Raw genomic sequence first — 14,211 nt, 5'->3', positions numbered from 1 at the left:
TTCTTGTTCCAAGCCTATGGAATGGGATATAATAGACTAAGAAAATGTATTCCATTTTTAAAAATCCCACAGCATAATTAGCTTGGGAGAGGTGGCAAGGGAAGGGTTATTGATGGCTTTGGGCATTTGGGTTTTTCCACTCAAAAGCCTAGGAGCACATTCTACTTGAGGTTCCAATGCCACAAACTCTGGGGAACAACATCCAATTAAGAAACTGTGCCAGGACATCTGTCAGCAATGGCAAGATGTAAGTGAACTCTATGTTATGGAGCCAAAGCCGGGCCCAGGAATTCTTTTTCAACCACTGTGGGTTGTTAGAAAGTTCTAACTGGCTGGTTCACAGGGCTGGTTTCTCAATTTACTTCAGGCTGGGGAAAGAGTTCATTTACACATCCAGAAGACTTGTTTCTCAGCAGGAACCCAGACTATCTTTGCATAACTACTCCATCTGAACTTACCACAATTGCTTTCTCCATCACTGAAGTAGCGCTGGATCAAATTTTCCATCCACAACTGGTAGCAGATGCAGTGCTTAGTAATGGGATCACAGTGGCCATGGCCAGAACATTTCAAATGACAAACTGGGAACAAAATGGGAAAAGTAATAATTACCACAGGAGAGATGGATCTTGAATTCCTCAGAAGTAAAAGGCTTCATATTTTACTTTTTTTGCATCCCAATGCAGTGGTCCTTAAATGCGTAATCATTTTGATGTTCTTCTGTTATATGTCCTGTGATATCGGAAGTGTTCCCTCAGTTCTCAACTATCTCAACTAAGAGCAATTAATTAACAAATATCTATTAAGCACCTGCTGTGTATAAAGTACTCTAAAAGCCAAAAAAAAAAAAAATTCCTGACTTCAACAGTGCTTTCATTCTATTAGGCAAATAACAGAGAAAGGTTGCTGAATATTGCCGTTGAAATTTTCACACATGAACTTCAGTCAGGGAAAAAATTAAGTCATATAATCAATATTATCAATATTATATTATCAAAATTGTCTATCATGTTCTTTGTTGTTCCCCCAGGAGCAAGTGCTACCTCCACATAATAAGTATTAAATTCAAAGGACAAAGTGGTCCTGGGAATATTATTTGTCCCAAGCTAGAACATCTATTAACATAAATATAAACATATTTACAGTAAACCCTTCCACATGGCTACTTCATCCATTCTGGTTTTGATAAATTGCAGGCCAGTGTATGAAATTAAATGGGAATTTGGGGAGGTGGAGGTTTGCAGAAGCTTCAGACAACAGAAGGCCAACAGACAACACACAAAAAGTTTAGCAATTCAGAAATGCACAAAATATATGTATAGTATTATATAATATCAACATTTTTCCTCTTTTAATACCAGAATAATTCAGACTTCTTTTCTGGTATGAAAAAAGGGCCAAAAAAATTGTAATGCCAGATTGCAGGGGCACCATTCTCCACCCCCATCCCAAGCTGTGTGGAATAACTGTAGAGAGCTATATACCAGTAGAAAGTAAGTTCTCTGAAGTCAGGGACAGTTTCATTTTTTATTTTCTCTACATATAGCACAGTATCTTCAAACGTAGTGTTTAATAAATGTTTGCTGAATTGAGTTAAACTAAATCTAAGTCAATTTTTTTTGCCAAGAAAGGGGTCCTATGAGTGTACCTATAATTAAAAAAAAAATGCAAGTAAGAACTACCTGATCATTTTTAAACTATTTAACACCTTTTATTGTGAACTACAATTGTGCTCTTTGATCTGATGGCATAAGGCATAGTTTATATCTAAATATGCTATCTTCTTAATTCCTGACAGCTATATTAACTTTTATCTGCCACCATCCCTCCTATTCAAAGGTGAAATTCAGCAGTAGCTTTAAAATTTTTTTTAACTGAAATATATATTTCATATATATGATGATGTATGATATCCCAGTCTCCCTCAGACATATAGGTTTAGCAAACCTTAGTCTTGTCTCAATGTCATGCTATTTAGAAAACTAGCCAGAAAATCTGATGCAAAAGCAGTGCTTAACATCTTAAGATCAGTACTATAAACCTTTATTTACATTAATCCTCTTCCTGTATAAATGAAGAGTGTCTGTGGTTGGAAAGTTTAATATTACAAAGAGAAAAAACAATTTACACAGGCGACCCACCTTCTGTGTCGACTCGCAGGACTTTAAAAAGCAAGAAGTCTGCCTTTTCCTTTAAGAGCTGAGCATGCAAAATCCGGGCCACTTCAACAGCCTGGATAACTCTAACTGGCTGTCCACTTTGCACATAGAATATGATCACAGTGCTGCAGAAGAGACAAGTAGGATACTCTTGCTGTCAAACAATTATTCTTTCCTCTTGAACTTAGCAGTAGACTTTGAAAAGTGAAGTTTTAAAACTGTTTAAAACAGTTTTACAGGTCTTATCCCTTCTCAGTCAGTACCCCATATGCTTTTGCATGAACAAAGCAACTGATAATTTGGCACTTTATTCATGTCGTACATTTTTATTTAAAAACAACTACACATGGAAAAGTAGTTGCCTAATGTATTGCTGATAAATCTATGAATTAGTATACTATTCTGGAAAGAAGTCTGGAATTATGCAAATATCCAATCCTTTAACCCAGAGATTCTACTGCTATAACTATATATTTATATACATACACATATATACTCTGTGTGTGTATGTAGATTGTTATAGATAAGGGAGTCATGAACAAAAAAATAAAGCCTCTATATACACCAAGAAATGGAAACAAAGTAGATGGCCATTGTTGGGGATTAAACAAAATGTAGTACGTGAAAATAATGAAATATTAATATGTCATATGAAACAATGGCTTAAAGATTATACAGAGAAATATGGAAAGATTTATGTGAACTGATGAAAAGTGAAATGAGCAGGGACTAGAAAACAACATACAAAATGATTGTAATATGGTAACAAAAGAAACAACCACAAAACAATTAAAAAAAAAAAAAAGAAAGTTACAAAATTATAAAGAATCATCTTGAGCCCAAAGAAGATGTGGAAAAAGCCAAGAGAAAATATTTCACCTGTTAGAATCCTAGTGTTAACTCAGTGTAATTGATACAATGCTTGTGTTCACACCTTTACTCATTGGAGTTCACACGTTTGGGAGATTTCAAGGTTTAGTATGAGATATAGGAATTTACACCTCCCTTGAAGCTCTTAGGACCAGAGAGCACTCTGGGAGAAAACCCATAATCCCATTCTCTCAGAAGAGTCATATATAAGCCCAGTCGAGAGAATTCAACTGAATTACATGGAGAGTGGAGCTGAATTGGAGGCTGAAGAAAGCAGAGACAGAAGCAAAGGACAAAGCTGCAAGAGCTCTTGGAACCAAGCAGAGAGATAGGCCTCTAAGCTAACCAGGCTATATTGGAGACAATAAAAAATCTGAACTTTTATCACCTGGCTGCATTTGGGGTAATTATTGATCTGAACTGCAACTAAGGCTGCCTCCAGAAAACCTCCCCCGGGGAAACCTGCTTTTTCCCAGAGAAGAACCACTTTTATTATAAAGAAGAACAAGAACACCACATTCACCCTCTGCAAAGGAATGGGGGTAGGGAGATGAGTGGGAAAGTTTATTAATTTACAACATTGCATATATTGTCAGATTTTTTTTTTCATTGCATTTCTCAGGTTTGCTAATCTTTTTTTTTCCTCTTTTTATTGTTTTCTTTTTTTGTTTTTGATTTTTTGAGAGACAAATGGGGTCACACAACCAGGAAATATTGTTTATGCAGTCGGATGTGAACTCCACACACTTTGTTTGTAGATAATTTATCTAATAATCTCTCCTATCTAGAATGCTGTCCAAAAATAGAAACTTTTAAAGATCTCTGAACAATCAAAACAGATGTGAAGAAGTAACAGGATACTAGTAATACAATTATAACACTTATTTTTTATTCATCAAAGAGCCCTTTGGAGGCTAGTTATTCTTTTTTAAAAATACCATTTTAATATGTTTAGTCATCATGTTATTTTTGGCCTATGTCAGATGAGAAGAAGTAGGTCAGAAGGGAGGAAAGAACTTGATAAAAGTAGGACACAGTGACAACCAACAGATTGATTAGAAAAAAAGAAGAAAGAATAACAAAAAGTAGTAGTATAGCTCTTTCGGGGAAAACTGAATGTGAGGGAAAAGGGTGATAGAATCCAAGGTCAACTCTATATTAAATGATGATATAATCACTGATGTTCATAATCATAGCATTAAGTTATCCAAAAAAAGTACTTGGTCTCCAGTGCTCTATGTTCAAGAAATAGGTGCCCACTGACCCAGATATGGACCAATGCTGGCCCTACCCCCAGGAGATCAAAGAGGGAAAAGTCTTTGTGTATAAAAGATTTATAACAGTTCTTTATGTTATGGGAAAATCATAAGAAAATAAAACAAAACCCTGGAAACTAAGAGGATGTCTGCATAAAGAAGGGCTGCATAAATCATGATAGATGAATGTGATAGAATACTACTATGCTAAAAGAAATAAATAGATGATTTTAAAAAGATATGGAAAATTTGTATGAAATGATGTAGACTGAAATGAACAGAAACGGAAAGGCAATTTATTCTATACCACTTTTTTAATAAAAATGTACAATTTTGAGAACTTTATAAATTAATGAATAATGAAATAAGAACTGAAAAAATAATTTGTGCAATAACAATGACACTAAAATAATGAAAAATTTTGAAAGCATTAAGAACTAATTATAATTAGTTATTCATTATTCTGGAGATCCAATGATGAAACATGCTATCCATCACTGAAAAATGATGAGTATAGATTATAGATGAGATATATGACATGTATATAGTTTTGCACATAGCCATTTAGGAAATTTGTTTGAAATGATTAGACACACTTGTTACAAAAAATGTATTTTTATTTTGCCCCATGTGATGGGAAATAAGAGGGAGAAAAAATAAATTTCTGTTAATTTTTCCTTTTTTTTTTTTTTTAAATAATAGAGAGGTGATTAGATGTGAAGTGCTACACACTCTTTCAGTAGTCACTGTATTCTCTCAGTTTTATTTTGTTCAAAGAAACTTCTAACAAAATGGGAGTAATCTGTAAATGTTTCCAATGTAAAAACAAAATCAATAAAACTTTTTAAGATTGAAGTGTTACAATGGTAACTTTAACAATTTTAGAAGGGCTAAGTTTTTTATTTTAAGTTTTGTCATTTGAAGAAGTAACAACATTCATATGTATGGAAAATTCAGAATGTGAAAAAGCGTTTCCTGAGATGCTTCTCAATGTGAATAAAAGAATAAAGGCTACTGAAAATTACAATGATAAAAATTACTCATAGCATGATATCAGAAATAATTTAATTTGTATAATAAAAAATTATATATTTAAAAGTTTTACCTCTATACAGAGTTTAAAGTAGACTCAAAAGGCCCTCCCTGGATGCCATCCACATGCACTCAGCCAAAAATATCTTAACAAATATCAAACTTATGACTAAGAAATAGAGATTTGTTTGTGGCAATGGATGAATTTATGATGACTATTCAGCAACAGGTAATTGCCACCAAATATTATAGGAGGGTTATCCTTTTTTTTTTTTTTTTAAATTTAATGATTACTTTATAATGACATTATTCCTTGCACTCGTTTCTTTTCCGATTTTTTTTCCCCCTTCCTCCCTCCACCCCCTCCCCTAGATGGCAAGCAGTCCTTTATATGTTGGATATGTTGCAGTATATCCTAGATACAATATATGTTTGCAGAACCGAACAGTTCTCTTGTTGCATAGGGAGAATTGGATTCAGAAGGTATAAATAACCCGGGAAGAAAAACTAAAATGCAGATAGTTCACATTTGTTTCCCAGTGTTCGTTCTTTGGGTGTAGCTGCTTATGTCCGTCATTTATCAATTGAAACTTAGTTAGGTCTCTTTGTCAAAGAAATCCACTTCCATCAAAATATGTCCTCATACAATATCGTTGTCGAAGTGTATAATGATCTAGGAGGGTTATCCTTAAGGGATCTAGAGTTATTGAGCCATGTAGATTATTCAAGGAAATTTTGGAATCTGTGAAATACAATATTGCCAGAGAAATTATTATATTATTATATTAACAACCAATTATTAAATTGGGATCAAGGCTTTTCTCTTTTTTTCCTCCATTAAGGCTTAAGTCTAGTGAAAGTCAGTTTCTGAAGGACATGACTGATTGATGAGATTGCTTTTAGCCCTCAAGGAATATGCTGTTCAACCTTGGGTGGGAAATTTTACCCTAATAAGAGACCTAACTTCTGTTTAAAATACAAACAGAATCCAGTCTAGAAGAATCCTTACCCTGGGGAAAGGAGTCTCTGTCCTAGTACCCTTCTATTAAAGTTTAGGGTGACTCCGCTGATGGAGGAGAAAATCAAGTTAGAGTGGTCTGGGTGAAGATAGATCTCCCCATCCAAATTGCTGGAAGCAGCTGAGTCTCACAATCAAGTCACATTCCCAGATAGAAGAGCTGAACGTCCACCAATAAGGATTGATTTTCATTAGCCAAGGGAATTCCCTTTGTGAAAGGCTATTTAAGGCTTTTGGAATCTCCTATGGCTATCTTTGGTTACCAAGAAAAACTACTGACTTAGCAATTTATTGATTGCCAACTAAACTAATTAATAAATTGATTATCAATATACCAGAAACTCTGTCTCCATTTTCTGATAGTTACATGCTGCAAAAATTTAGCAACATTCAGCGATCTTCATGTGGGGGAAGGGGAAGATCTTCAGTTGTTGAGAGGCCAATGATGAGCAAGTTATTGATTATTAGTCTGATTAATAAATTGAGTATTAATACCCCCTCAAAAAAAAATTAGTACCTAAAGTATACCTAAAACTCATTCTTTTTCATTGACTGACAGGTGACAAATCCCCAAAGTACAAATACAAATCTCAAAATATACTAGAGAATTGAACCAATAAATTGTAAAGGAACCAGATCATTTTCACAGGCCACACTGGTGCCCACAGCTTTCCAGATAAAACATTCATACATAAAAACTGAAAAACAACATTTCAAATAGTTGCCAAATATTCATAATTTCCAAGTTACATGGAACAAAAAGATTTCAAAATGCAAAAAGTTTCTTTCAAATAAATGAGAGCTTTTAAAATCATGCATTAGCAGGATAAAATATGTATTATTCTTGATCTCTGTCTGCTTCTAGAGTTGTACCAAGATGTTTTTAATGAGCTTAAAGCAAATGAACTTACATCCTCATGCTTTTATTCAACTACAAAAAGAAGGTATTTTAGCCATCTTTGCAAATACTCTGTAGGAGATTAAATATAAGATAATAGCAGGAGAATGACTTGTCCCAGAATCATTTCTATTGAAACCACATTTAAAAAGTAAGAAAAATGAGATGATGATAATAATAATCCAAATTTCTATATCATTTTGAGTCATGTAGCCTATTATTAGAATTAGAAGAGAAGCTGTCTTATCTAAAAGTCCTTTCAAAGTTGAGTGTGGTTTGGAAGATGAATGAGTTGACTCATAATTTTCCCAACAGAACCTATTCTTTCTGTCAGCTTTGTTAAATATATCATTGTTTCCAGTCTCATCCAGTATGTAAACCTCAGAGTTACCTTTCACTTTTCCCTCTCTTCTGCATCATATGCATCTCATCAGGTACCAAATTCGGTCAACTTTGTTTCTGCATTGTCTTTCATAATTATCTCCTCTTAATTGTTAATCACATTGCAACAATCCGGGCTCAAGTCTTCATCATCATTAACCTACTCTATTATAATAACTTCATCACTGGTCTCCATACCTCTAACCAGTCCCTCCTCTCTCTAACTCACCTTTCATTTAACTACAAAATTAATTTTTTTAATCTAGTCTTATTTTACATTATTTTCCTGCAAGAATTCTTCATCCCAAACAAAATGGACTACTAACTATTCCTGGATTCCAAACTGTGCTTACTAGAATTAGTGCATTCATTCAGGTTATACCCCATTCCCAGAGCAACCATAGTCTCCCGTCTCCATCTATTGAAATGTTCCTCTTTCTTTCAAGGCCAAGTTTCTCCATAAAATCTGTCCTGTTGAAAATGATTTTTCCTTTCATGTTATGTCTTCTGTCCTTCTTGTTTGTCTATATGCCTTTACGTTCCTCCACTGAATTGTAAAAAGAGGGTAGAGATCACATCACTTTTCATTTTTGTATCCTCAATAGTTAGAACAAATTTTATACATAGGAAGAACTTTGGATTTGACAAAGATTCTGAATTCAAATCCTGTTTCCATTACGATTCAAGACAAGTTCCTTCACTTCCCTGGGATTCAATATTCTTATCTTTAAAATGAAAAGATAGGTCTGATGACCAGATGATAGTTAAAAAAAAAAAAGTTAAGAATCCCTGCCCTAAAAAAATCTCCACGGAGCTTCTTGCCTAGCCATCATGTGGGCAGCACAGGACACTTGGCTAGGCACCCTGCACAGGCGCTTACCTTGGTCACACTATTTCATACCTGATATCAGAATGAGCCTGGATCTTCTGTATCTTGATATCAGAGTCTAGTACATTCAGCAGCACTGCCAGCTGCCTCATAAGCATGTCCTTTTGCAGCTCAGTTAGTTGTCCAACTTCCACCTGCAATATCAGTTCTACTAAGCCAGTCTTTTTAGGGTCTGGGAAAAGAAAAGGTATAGAATGTCCATTTGGAAAATATGTAGACACAGCCAAAACAACATGGCTATTTTGGGTCTAGTAGAGGCTTGGAATCTGTTGCATGATTTCCATGTTTTGGAGTGAGGACTCAAAGGAACAAGGTCTTCACCTTTTCTTCTCCATTTATTCTTATTCATACAATTTTTACCATTAATAGCACATTTAAAGAATCCTTTCTAATCTTGGTTCTATACCACAATATAGTACATAAATTACTTGAATACATCCCAAAAGCCCATTAAATTTCTGCCTTCTGACCTCTGAACCAGTATCTAAACCTTGTACTTTTCCAGAAAGCAGAGAAGCAGTGATTTGACTACCCTAGCGACTTGGCTTTGTGAGAACATGGTGCTCTACTTATCAATGTCATCAACTTGGCCTTTAGTTGTTTAAAAGGAATGAAATGTAAGAATTATATAATATTGATTAGCCCTTACAGAACTACAACCATTTGTTATCAGTTTTTTTTTTATTGTGGTCTCCCACAGTAATATAAAAAAAGAAAGGAAAAAAAGTAACAAAAATGAAAGAGAAAAGGTGCAGGACATTCTTGGGTAGGGCTGCTAAAATACTATAGAACTTAAGACTATTTTTTTTAATGGCTTTGTTAAAAAGGAGGACCCTCCCAATTGATAAAAGATCAAAGGATATGAAAAAGCAATTTTCAGAGGAAGAAATCCAAGCAAATAATAATCATCTTTTAAATACTCCAAATCAATAATTAATTAGAAAAATGTACATTGAAGCAACTCTGAAATTCTACCTTACACCCATTTGATTAGCTAAGATGATCCCAAAAATGACCAACACTGGAACAGTTGGAGGAAAACAAGCAGATTAATGCATTGTTGATAAAATTCTGAATTGGTATAGTCATTCTGGAAAACAATTTGAAAATATGCCATCAAAGTCACTACATTGTGCATACCCTGTGACCTGACAATATGACTTGCAGGTCTATACTTCAAAGAGATCAGAGAAAAAGGAAAAGAATACTTGTATACAAAAATGAGGGGAGGGGAACAGAAAAGTAGAAACTAAGGGGATGTCCATTAATTGGAAAATGGCTAAACAAATTATGTTATATGGAGATAATGGTACATTGTTGTGCCATAAGAAATGATGAAAGGAAAGGTTTCAAAGAAGCCTGGAAAGTCTTGTGTGAACTGATACAGAGTGAAATGAGCACAAGTAGGAGAACAATTTATACAATAACAACAATAGACACACAACTCTGAAAGACAACACAATGACCCACCACAATTTCAGAGGGCTGGAGGTCTTGTCACTTCCAGATAGAGAAGTGATGGACTCAGAGTATAGAATAAAGTTTGACTCTGTGTGTGTGTTGGTTGGTTTTTGTCCTTTGTATTCAGAATACCAAAATGATATCACTATGTTAGAGTCCAGTGTGTCAGACTGTAGCTGATCAGACCAATAGAGCTCGAAATGCTCTGTCATAGGTCAGACACAAATAGTGCATATAAAGATTTGGGGTAGCTTCTCTAATTTTGAGCATCTCATTTTTCTTTTGGGCTACTTCAATTCTGCTTTGCTCACTCTCTGATGAGGGCGCACCATACCAGGCCATCCTTTGCTAGGGTCTCCCATGTCTCACAATCAATTAAAAAGTTCTTAAGAGAGACCTTGAGAGTGTCCTTGTATTACTTTTTCTGACTGTCTTGTAAGGGCTTGCCTGTGTGGGTTCTCCATGAAATATTTTTTTTGGCAAGTGTACATTTGGCATTTGAACAATGTGGCCGGGTAAATGGAGTTGTGCTCTCTGTGGCAGAGAATAGAATAAAACTTGCCTCTGTGTGTGTTGGTTGTTGTTGGGGTGTGTCTCTGTGTGTATGTGAGCGAAGGGGGAGAATTTGTTCTAATTGATTATACATATTTGCAATAGGTTTTGATTTTCTTGTTTTCTCAGTGAGTAGAGGGGGTTGTGAGACATAAAATTTATAACTAAAATAAATAAATTGAATTTTACAAAAAAACCAACTCTGACAAATGTATATAACCAACCACTATTCTAGAACAACCATGATGAAAAATGCTGCCTATTCCTGACAGAGAAGGATGGTCTTAGATTGAAGAATGAGAATTACATTTTTACATGGCCAACATGGAAATTTTTTTTTTGCCTGAGTATGCATATTTAAAGAATTTGGTTTCTCTCCCCCACCTTTTTTTTTTCTCCCAATGGGGAGAGGTGAGGAGAGAAAATAAACTAAAATGAAAAAGAAAACTTACTCTTTCATAGCAAGTAATTTCCCAATAAGAAATTGTTAAGAGAGGCGGCATAGGCCCTGGGATAGATAAACAGATCTCATAGTCTGGAAGACCTAGCTTCAGTGACAAACACTTATAGATCCTTGGACAAGAATTAACCTCCCAATGCCCTAGGCAACTTTCTAAGACTGTACAGAACAGTACTAGTAATGAATCAACATAACAGACCCCAAAGAAACAGACAACTTCAGAATGGTGTCATACCAGGCCGTACTTCCACTGTGGCTGTGTCAATGTCAGAGTCTCCTTGGAGGTCCATGACTTTCAAGTGGAAAATATAGATTCCTTCCACCAGATTGATGAGTTGCAGAGATGCGCTGTGGTCAGAGTTATGGATTACATCCTAAAATACACGCACAATTCAGTGTATTATTTATTAACAGTAACTCCAAACAAGTTAGGGGCTCTTTATCAAGACTTAGGCTCCTCTGAATACAGAGAGGACTGACAAGACTTACATGAACTGATGCTGAGTGAAATGAGCAGAACCAGGAGATCATTATATACCTCAACAATGATACTGTTTGAGGATGTATTCTGATGGAAGTGGACCTCTTTGATAAAGAGAGCCTTAATTGATCAAAGATGGACAGAAGCAGCTACACCCAAAGAAAGAACACTGGGAAATGAATATAAACTGCTTGCATTTTGTTTTTCTTCCCAGGTTATTTCTACCTTCTGAATTCAATTCTCCCTGTGCAACAAGAAAACTGTTCGGTTCTGCAAACATATATTGTATCTAGGATATACTGTAACCTATTTAACATATAAAGGACTGCTTGCCATCTGGGGGAGGGGGTGGAGGGAAGGAGGGGAAAAATCGGAACAGAAGTGAATGCAAGAGATAATGCTGTTAAAAATTACCCTGGCATGGATTCTGTCAATAAAAAGTTATTAAAAAAAAAAAAAAAAAGAAAAGAAAAGAAATTAAAAAAAAAAAAAAGACTTAGACTCCTCATCCTTTCTTATATCATTGCCATGTTTAAAGAAGTAATCCTTTAACAGAGTTATCTGGATCCTAATTTCCAAGATTATTCTAGAGACCTCTCCTGGAATTAAGTGTGCAGAGACACTCTTCTCTGTCAGCCACAAAGGTCCTGAGGAGTCAGGATAGAGAGAATCCCAAGGATGCACTAGTAGGCAAGCAGAAACAATAACCATTGCAGTTTACCTTTGAATAGCATTTTCCTTATGAATGAATGAATTCCTTATGATTGCTTAGAATTCTGCATGAGGAAAGAGCTACCTTTCTAAAGGTCACATAGTTGGCAAAGATTGGAGCCAAGGGTTGTCTTCTAATTGAAGCTCCATGCAAAATTAGACAGTTTTTGCTATCTCTCAAATCGAATATTTCAGAAGCAATCAAATAGGTATTCCATGGAAAGTTCTATTTTGTTTCTATTAAAGAAACTAAAACCCCTTCAAGCATAAGCTCCATCACTCTTTGAAAGGTTTAAAGAACTGAATAAATGTTCAACAACAATACTATTTGATGATCAATTCTGATGGACGTGGCCATCTTCAGCAATGAGATGAACCAAATCAGTTCCAATAGAGCAGTAATGAATTGAACCAGCTACACCCAGCGAAATAACTCTGGGAGATGACTAAGAACCACTACATAGAATTCCCAATCCCTCTATTTTTGTCCACCTGCACTTTTGATTTCCTTCACAGGCTAATTGTACACTATTTCAAAGTCCGGTTCTTTTTATACAGCAAAATAACTGTTTGGACGTGTATACTAATATTGTATTTAACTTATACTTCAACATGTTTAACATGTATTGGTCAATCTGCCATCTGGGGGAGGGAGTAGAGGGAAGGAGAGGAAAAATTGGAACAAAAGGTTTAACAATTGTCAATGCTGTAAAATTACCTATGCATATAACTTGTAAATAAAAAGCTGTAATAAATATAAATAAATTAATTAATTAACATACCAATAAGGTAAAAAAAAAACTGAATAAATGAATTGCATTATTATCCAGAAACGCTTTACTATTATAATCCTTTTAAAAGTAAAATTCAGAGGACTTAACTATATATCTTCCAAGAGCCAAGTGGGAAGAAAAGTCATTATTTATAATCAAAGCTAAATCCCCAGAGAAGGATTTTCTTATTTAATGAGTTCACCTAGGAAGGTGAAGACTTTCATTCTAATTTTGACTTTGCCAATGACTAAAGACTGGTTTTGTCAATAACAGATTGGGAAAATAGAATGATAATCCCTTTTTCACTTGGCTTTTCGGGTATAATGTGATGATAAAGTCCACATAAAAACACACATACCTAGATGTTCAATCCATCAATAAGCATTTATTAAGCACCTAATAATACAAAAAGAGATAAAAGACAGTCCTTGCCTTCAAAGAACTCACAATGTATTGAACATTGAGTTGGAAGAATCAAAGAGAATGATGACAGTTTTATATCCTTTTCCTTGGCTGCAAGGAACATTCTGAAGTTTCCACACCATCCAAAATCTTGCCAGGGAAGGAATGAAGCATGATTCCAATGTTTTTAAATTAGAAGCAATGAAAAAAAAAATTACCCTCCTCTAAAATCTGCTAACAGAGAGTATATTTGCTGGTAGTTTCTATTATGCTGAGGTCCATCCACCTGGAATCATAACTAGAAATTTTTGCATCTGAAGCTAGAAGCAGAAAAGTAAGCAGCAATGGGAGAAAAGGTAGAGACAGAGATCCATTGCCTCTGCATGAGGTTGGGAGCAGAGGTCTCCTTTGAATCATCCAGTATCTTATAATCCATTACAATCCAAACAATAAACATTTAGTGTCTGTTACTCTGTTAGGCCCTGGAAAAACAATCCTTCCCTTCAAAGACCTTACAACTTGAAAGTCATCCTTCATTCTTCCTTATCCCTCCCTTGATATAGTTAATGAACTGCCAAAACAGTTCTATTTCCATATCATGTCTCACAACTGTTCCCTTCTTTCTACAACAGTGCCACCATTCTAATTCAGGTCTGTATCACCTTTCACAGGGACTTCTGAAGTAAAATGATAATTAAGAGTCCCAGCTTCCAGTTTCTCATCTCTGCTGTCAAAAAAAAAAAAAAATCCTTAAGCCCAAATCTGATCATGTGACCCATGTCACATGTCCAAGAATCTCCAATGGCCATACCTGTTTCATGCTTACAACATATAAACAGAATTTTTTGTTGTTAGTCATTTTTTCAGT

At 35.0% G+C, this 14,211-nt stretch overlaps 1 protein-coding gene across 2 annotated transcripts in view; it reads right to left on the bottom strand.

Moving 5' to 3' along the window:
- The window catches only part of KIAA0319 (KIAA0319 ortholog), a 129,945-nt gene that overhangs the window by 19,773 nt on the left and 95,961 nt on the right, over positions 1-14,211 (bottom strand). For both annotated transcript variants that reach the window (XM_051970605.1, XM_051970606.1), the window contains 4 exons: positions 11,212-11,350; positions 8,516-8,675; positions 2,142-2,284; positions 459-581 (listed from right to left, as the gene is read on the bottom strand). In XM_051970605.1, coding sequence (XP_051826565.1) covers positions 459-581; positions 2,142-2,284; positions 8,516-8,675; positions 11,212-11,350 — 565 coding nt within the window. The remainder of the gene's footprint in view (positions 1-458; positions 582-2,141; positions 2,285-8,515; positions 8,676-11,211; positions 11,351-14,211) is intronic.

The sequence above is a fragment of the Antechinus flavipes genome, chromosome 1 (genome assembly GCF_016432865.1).
Source record: "Antechinus flavipes isolate AdamAnt ecotype Samford, QLD, Australia chromosome 1, AdamAnt_v2, whole genome shotgun sequence".
Taxonomy (NCBI): Eukaryota; Metazoa; Chordata; class Mammalia; order Dasyuromorphia; family Dasyuridae; genus Antechinus; species Antechinus flavipes.
This window is presented reverse-complemented; position numbering and strand designations above follow the sequence as displayed.